The sequence below is a fragment of the Ranitomeya imitator genome, chromosome 3 (assembly GCF_032444005.1).
Source record: "Ranitomeya imitator isolate aRanImi1 chromosome 3, aRanImi1.pri, whole genome shotgun sequence".
Lineage (NCBI taxonomy): Eukaryota > Metazoa > Chordata > Amphibia > Anura > Dendrobatidae > Ranitomeya > Ranitomeya imitator.
The window spans coordinates 382,975,998-382,983,106 of NC_091284.1; the positions used below are offsets into that span (position 1 = coordinate 382,975,998).

Here is a 7,109-nt window from a genome sequence, read left to right on the forward strand (position 1 = left end):
TAGGCTGCTGTGTCATTACTGCGTCTGTAATGTATTCAAATATTTCCGCTACCCTCTTATGTCCCGTATGCAGTTGAAAAACTGTAATCTATGATTGTTAACTTACGTGACGTCACGGACTGTGGGCTCCCGCTGGTGCTGGATGCTGTGGTGCTGCTGGCAATGGCAGGTACCTGTTGCCGCCGCTGTCTCTCTACACAGAAAGTTTACAAACGCAATCTTTAAAAACACATGTAGAGTGCTGCAGATCAAAGCTAACAATATACTGAAACATAAAATTTATATCACACTTCACAGGGGTGCGAGGGTGCATGGTCGCAACAGATGGTGGAGGTGTGGTAGGCCGCTGGGTCATTACTGCGTCTGTAATGTCTTCAAATATTTCAGGTACCCTGTTATGTCCCGTGTGATGTTAAAAAAAATGCAATAAATGATTGTGAACTTACGTGATGTCCCGGACTGTGGGCTCCCACTGGTGCCTGAAGATGGGGTACTGGTGGCAATGGTGTGTCTGACTTGCCGCCGCTGTCTCTCTACACCTAAAGTAAAGAATCACAATGTTTACACACAAATGTTGAGTGCTGCAGAGCAAAGCTTACAATATACTCAAACATAAAATAGAGATCACACTTTACAGGGGTGCGATACTCAGACATGTATGTGGGCTCTGGGCTTCAATGGTCTTCCTGTCTTTGGAAAACGTATTATTTCATCTGTAGGCCAACCTCCTCCGTTAATATTAATGGGAAATTGAGAAAGTAAAAATTATGGACATCTTAATAATTTCAAGATGGAGGTTGAGATTAGGGAACCCGACAAGTTTTCTCACGGACAACGCATATTCTGCTTGGAGAATAACTAAATTGTACAAAAACGGGGCATGTGTTTTAATGCATTTGAGGTCACGTTGGCAACCATGAGCGCAAGACTCCCTCCCAAACCCCCCCCCTCCTGACAGCATGCATCTCCCAATCCCCCCATACTAGTACTTGCCTCGCCTTGCCTCCGCACGCAACTCCGCAAACATTTGTGGCGTTTTATAGCGGAGGTCAGCCCATTTTTTACGCAGCTGAAGCTGACTGCGGCAGACACCAAACCTCCTCTCCACCATTCTTGTTATTTGTCCAAGCACTTCTCGCTTGTGGATGTGTGGGTGGGCAGGGCGGCTCTCCAGACCCTCGTAATCCATGGCATCCATCTGGGAAATAAAAAAAAGGAGTTCTGGCTGCCCCAGAGGAGCAGAACGCATTCTCGCCGCCATTTTAGATGGAATGACCCTGAAGAGCAACGCCCAGAGGAGGAGCTGCGCTCCGCCGTCCTGCCGCGCCATTGGCATCGCAATAGCGTTGCCGTTTATGAACAGCGTCACATTTGTGACGACTGAGCGTTAAGAAAGGAACGCACATAGTAAATGCCGTTCGAAGTATCGTTATATAACGCCGGAGCGGCACGTAATGTACGCTCGTGGTCTATGACGGCGTGATGACGTTACAGCGTTCCTGCGTGCCTGCCCTAGCTTGTTTTTGTCCCCTGACATCGTGATAATGGCTGCCAGTCGCCGTGGTCCACCTATGGGCATCCCAGAGCTCAAGTTCCTTATTGGAACAATGGATAGGATGCAGTATGAAACCACAGGGATGGTGCTGCACCGCAACCAGCACAAGGAGGAAGTTGTCCGTGTGGTGTCTGAGGGCCTCAGGAATCGGTTTGGGATAACTCGGACCAAGGCCCAGATTGTTAAAAAATGGGGCGATCTCAAGTCGAAAAGGCCAGAGCGCCTGCAGGAGCTTCGCCAGGAGATTAGCAGAGGTCAGTACTCAGGTACCCAAAAGTATGTTGGACAGCTATGGGACAGTTTGAATGTTGCAGAGCCACTATGTGCCACAGCTATGGGACAGTTTGAACGTTGCAGAGCCACTATGTGCCACAGCTATGGGACAGTTTGAATGTTGCAGAGCCACTATGTGCCACAGCTATGGGACAGTTTCAACGTTGCAGAGCCACTATGTGCCACAGCTATGGGACAGTTTCTACGTTGCAGAGCCACTATGTGCCACAGCTATGGGACAGTTTGAACGTTGCAGAGCCACTATGTGCCACAGCTATGGGACAGTTTCTACGTTGCAGAGCCACTATGTGCCACTGCTATGGGACAGTTTCTACGTTGCAGAGCCACTATGTGCCACTGCTATGGGACAGTTTGAATGTTGCAGAGCCACTATGTGCCACAGCTATGGGACAGTTTGAACGTTGCAGAGCCACTATGTGCCACAGCTATGGGACAGTTTCAACGTTGCAGAGCCACTATGTGCCACAGCTATGGGACAGTTTGAACGTTGCAGAGCCACTATGTGCCACAGCTATGGGACAGTTTCTACGTTGCAGAGCCACTATGTGCCACTGCTATGGGACAGTTTGAACGTTGCAGAGCCACTATGTGCCACAGCTATGGGACAGTTTCTACGTTGCAGAGCCACTATGTGCCACTGCTATGGGACAGTTTGAATGTTGCAGAGCCACTATGTGCCACAGCTATGGGACAGTTTCAACGTTGCAGTGCCACAGCTATGGGACAGTTTGAACGTTGCAGAGCCACTATGTGCCACTGCTATGGGACAGTTTGAATGTTGCAGAGCCACTATGTGCCACAGCTATGGGACAGTTTGAACGTTGCAGAGCCACTATGTGCCACAGCTATGGGACAGTTTCAACATTGCAGTGCCACAGCTATGGGACAGTTTGAACGTTGCAGAGCCACTATGTGCCACAGCTATGGGACAGTTTGAACGTTGCAGAGCCACTATGTGCCACAGCTATGGGACAGTTTCTACGTTGCAGAGCCACTATGTGCCACTGCTATGGGACAGTTTGAACGTTGCAGAGCCACTATGTGCCACAGCTATGGGACAGTTTCAACGTTGCAGTGCCACAGCTATGGGACAGTATGAACGGTGAAAAGTACTATGTGGCACAGCGAACTGCTGACCTAACTTTTTTTTTTCCTTCACAGAGGCAAAGAGACAGCGCCGCCGCCACGAGGCATCCCGCCCAGCCTCTTCTGGCTCTGTGCCCTCAGGGTCCAATGTCCCGGAGCCCTCCGGGTCAACTCCTCCAGATCCTAGTAGGTTCCCACAATAATGTGATTTGGATTTTGTTTCAGGTCCCCTTCCCCCCCCCGGCAGCCAGTGTTGCCATATATGCTAACAGACCTTTTTTAAAAATTTTTTTTTTTTTTTTTTTCTTCACAGAGGCAAAGACACAGCACCGCCGCCGCCACGAGGCATCCCGCCCAGCCTCTTCTGGCTCTGTGCCCTCAGGGTCCAATGTCCCGGAGCCCTCCGGGTCAACTCCTCCAGATCCTAGTAGGTTCCCACAATAATGTGATTTGGATTTTGTTTCAGGTCCCCTTCCCCCCCCGGCAGCCAGTGTTGCCATATATGCTAACAGACCTTTTTTAAAATTTTTTTTTTTTTTTTTTTTCTTCACAGAGGCAAAGACACAGCACCGCCGCCGCCACGAGGCATCCCGCCCAGCCTCTTCTGGCTCTGTGCCCTCAGGGTCCAATGTCCCGGAGCCCTCCGGGTCAACTCCTCCAGATCCTAGTAGGTTCCCACAATAATGTGATTTGGATTTTGTTTCAGGTCCCCTTCCCCCCCCCGGCAGCCAGTGTTGCCATATATGCTAACAGACCTTTTTTAAAAAAATTTTATTTTTTTTTTCTTCACAGAGTCAAAGACACAGCACCACCGCCGCCACGGGGCATCCCGCCCAGCCTCTCCTGGATCTGTGCCCTCCGGGTCAACTCCTCCAGATCCTAGTAGGTTCCCACAATTATGTGATTTGGATTAAGTTGCAGGTCCCCTCTTAACACCCCCCCCCTCCCCCGGCAGCCACTGTTGCCATATATGCTGACAGACCTTGTTTTTTTTTTTTCCTTCACAGAGGCAAAGAGACAGCGCCGCCGCCGACAGCACGAGGCATTCAACAGCGACTCAGATCCCGAAGTGCCCTCCGTGCCTCAACATCCTAGTAGGTTCCCACAATTAAGTTATTTTGATTTTGTTGCAGGCCCACTCTTTCACCCCCAACCCAAACCCCCACCCCCCCTTCCCCCCCAAGTCAGTTTTGCTTACTTTTTTTTTTTTTTTCATTCACAGAAGCAAAGACACATCGGGAGACTACTGTGTTATTAATGTTATGTTTTTTGACCCACAGCTGTCGTCACTGTCAACAAGGAGGATATTGAAGCCGGCATAGACAAGTTACTCCACACTATGGCACATATTCAGGAGCAGCACAATGTGGCAATGGAGGAGCTGCAGAAGCTGCGGGACATGTGCCAGCAGTTGTAGGCGGGCCAATAATCCATTTTTTGTTGTTCCAATTAAAAGATTTTGTTAAACTTTCATTCGATTTTTTTTTTTAGTTAACTGTACATGAATTTGTTACGTTAATTTGTTCCCTCATACAGTGCTGTGATTGAGACACACCAATCAAAAAGTAGTGATAGAATTTATAATAAAAGCTTTTATTTGAAACATTATTTTAACAAGACAATAAAAAAAAAGGAATGTAAAAGTAGTTAGGAAATCACAAATTATGATACGACGATTGTTCCGGCTGAAAATTTTGGTGCCTGATGGGCGAAGCCATATGTAAAGGTATTGGCGTGTAGGAGTTATTAGGGGGTGGCTGGCCGAAGTGGGAAACGTGAGGATTGTGTCGCATCGATGTCTGACCCTGTGACCAACCATTGAAATTTGATGGCTCTGTCCGCTGTATTGGCCGGGAAGAGACCAAACAAGTGTTCTTGTCCAAATCGCCATCAGTACCCTTGTTTACTGCTTCCAGAATCAGACGCTCTGCTAGTATTCTTTGGTTGTCGTCCATTTTGGCCAGTTTGTCAACCACATAGTGTCCAAACCCCTCTAACGCAGGGCTAACATTTCTTGTCAACACCTTCTTTGCCAGGCTCAATAGTTCATTTGAGGCGTCTGAGGTGGCTTTCCGTTTTCTTGGACCTTGCCTCGATTGAGTCCTGGCAGGTGCAGCCTCCACTAAATCTGTTGTTGTGCAGTCCTGTGAACAGTCTAGTGTACTCTCCTGCGCACTGTCATCCTGGGGGGGGGGGGAAAAAAACAAGTTATGAACCCGGCAACAAAAAGTAGTACCACCATAACCGCATCCAAACTATATATTCGTAGTAGGTAACAAAAAGATTATAATATATTTGATGCTTAGTAATATTCTTTAACCCTCCCTTTTATTGAATACTTTGAACTACACTGTTCTGACTGCTATGGGAACCTGACCAATATTTTATAGTCTAAATAGTCTCAACAAGAGTACATCGGCAGCTTGAAGCGATACTATTTTCTATATTGCTTAGATGGTATGGTTTACATATATCTCCATTTCATACATATTAAGTTCCCCATATAATACTTGACTGCGACAGGGTTACTTATGTGTACATGTTTTTGTAACAACTTCAAACTGATGTGATAATCAGAAGTATAAAACCTAAAATGCAGAGAAAAATTATGTAATTATAGGACACATTGGTGAACTTTCGTCCAAAGAGCTACTTACTTGTTGCCCTTGTGACTCCTGCTCGGCGTGGTTCTCCGAAACTATTGGTTCCACAGGTGCCAACAATCGAAGACACGTTGAAGTCCGTGGCACCTCTTGGTCCCTCAGAAAATTAAGATGCTCAAAATACCACAGTTTTGGCACATAAACTTCTTCAGTGGAAGCTCCGGACCTTGTAGTCTGAAGAACCTTGTTCAGCTCCTTCCTCCAGACCGTGCGGAGCGCCTGGATTTTCTTTTTAATAACTGCTTCGTTAGCTGCCTCATCTGGTGCCTGACGATTGTAAAGCTCAATGAGCTGTAAGTAACCCTCCCTCCTCTTTTCCCTGTTACAATACTCAGGAGATTTTATTTTCCAGAGGCAGGGAAAAGACTGATAAATCTCGATGAAATCCCTGATGAACTCCACACGATTTGACATCTAAAAAGTAATTATAAAAAAAAATTACATGGTTGACAAAGAGTCCTATTAACAATACTTTTGCCAGTGTGCCAAACGCTTAACAACAGCAGCCACACAAAGCGCTCATGCCTACCATCGCTTCTTCCATCTGCCACGCCATAGGCCACCATAACCCAAAACAGTGTACCGCCCGCTTCCCTACAGCAGCCACACAAAGCGCTCATGGTGACCATACATTGTACCATCTGCCACGCTCTAGCTCAACAGACACAACCGGTCATAAGCAGTCACAACAGCGTACCATCCGCATCGCTTCTTCCATCTGCCGCGCCATAGGCCACCATAACCCAAAACAGTGTACCGCCCGCTTCCCTACAGCAGCCACACAAAGCGCTCATGGTGACCATACATTGTACCATCTGCCACGCTGTAGCGCAACAGACACAACCGGTCATAAGCAGTCACAACAGCGTACCATCCGCATCGATTCAGCGGCGGAACGAAGCGGTCATGCCGAACAAACTGAGTTCCATCTACCACGCTGTAGCCCACCAGTCACGACCAGTCACGACCAGTCACAACAACGTACCATCCGCATCGCTTCTTCCATCTGCCGCGCCATAGGCCACCATAACCCAAAACAGTGTACCGCCCGCTTCCCTACAGCAGCCACACAAAGCGCTCATGGTGACCATACATTGTACCATCTGCCACGCTGTAGCGCAACAGACACAACTGGTCATAAGCAGTCACAACAGCGTACCATCCGCATCGTTTCAGCGGTGGAACGAAGCGGTCATGCCGAACAAACTGAGTTCCATCTACCACGCTGTAGCCCACCAGTCACGACCAGTCACGACCAGTCACAACAGCGTACCATCCGCATCGCTTCTTCCATCTGCCGCGCCATAGGCCACCATAACCCAAAACAGTGTACCGCCCGCTTCCCTACAGCAGCCACACAAAGCGCTCATGGTGACCATACATTGTACCATCTGCCACGCTGTAGCGCAACAGACACAACCGGTCATAAGCAGTCACAACAGCGTACCATCCGCATCGTTTCAGCGGCGGAACGAAGCGGTCATGCCGAACAAACTGAGTTCCATCTACCA

At 48.2% G+C, this 7,109-nt stretch overlaps 1 protein-coding gene and 1 long non-coding RNA gene across 2 annotated transcripts; one reads left to right on the plus strand and one right to left on the minus strand.

The window, feature by feature from the left end:
* Nucleotides 1–3,942: 3,942 nt before the first annotated feature.
* Nucleotides 3,943–4,406, plus strand: LOC138670018 (uncharacterized). Its single transcript, XR_011319281.1, has 2 exons — nucleotides 3,943–4,029; nucleotides 4,216–4,406. It is a non-coding gene; the product is annotated as an uncharacterized lncRNA (long non-coding RNA).
* Nucleotides 4,407–4,509: 103 nt separating this feature from the next.
* On the minus strand, nucleotides 4,510–6,464 carry LOC138670017 (uncharacterized). The gene is made up of 2 exons (XM_069756976.1): nucleotides 5,593–6,464; nucleotides 4,510–5,118 (listed from the first exon to the last, which is right to left on the minus strand). The coding sequence occupies exons 1-2, from the start codon at nucleotides 6,010–6,012 to the stop codon at nucleotides 4,591–4,593; spliced, it is 948 nt and encodes a 315-aa protein (XP_069613077.1). The 5' UTR covers nucleotides 6,013–6,464; the 3' UTR covers nucleotides 4,510–4,590.
* Nucleotides 6,465–7,109: the final 645 nt, after the last annotated feature.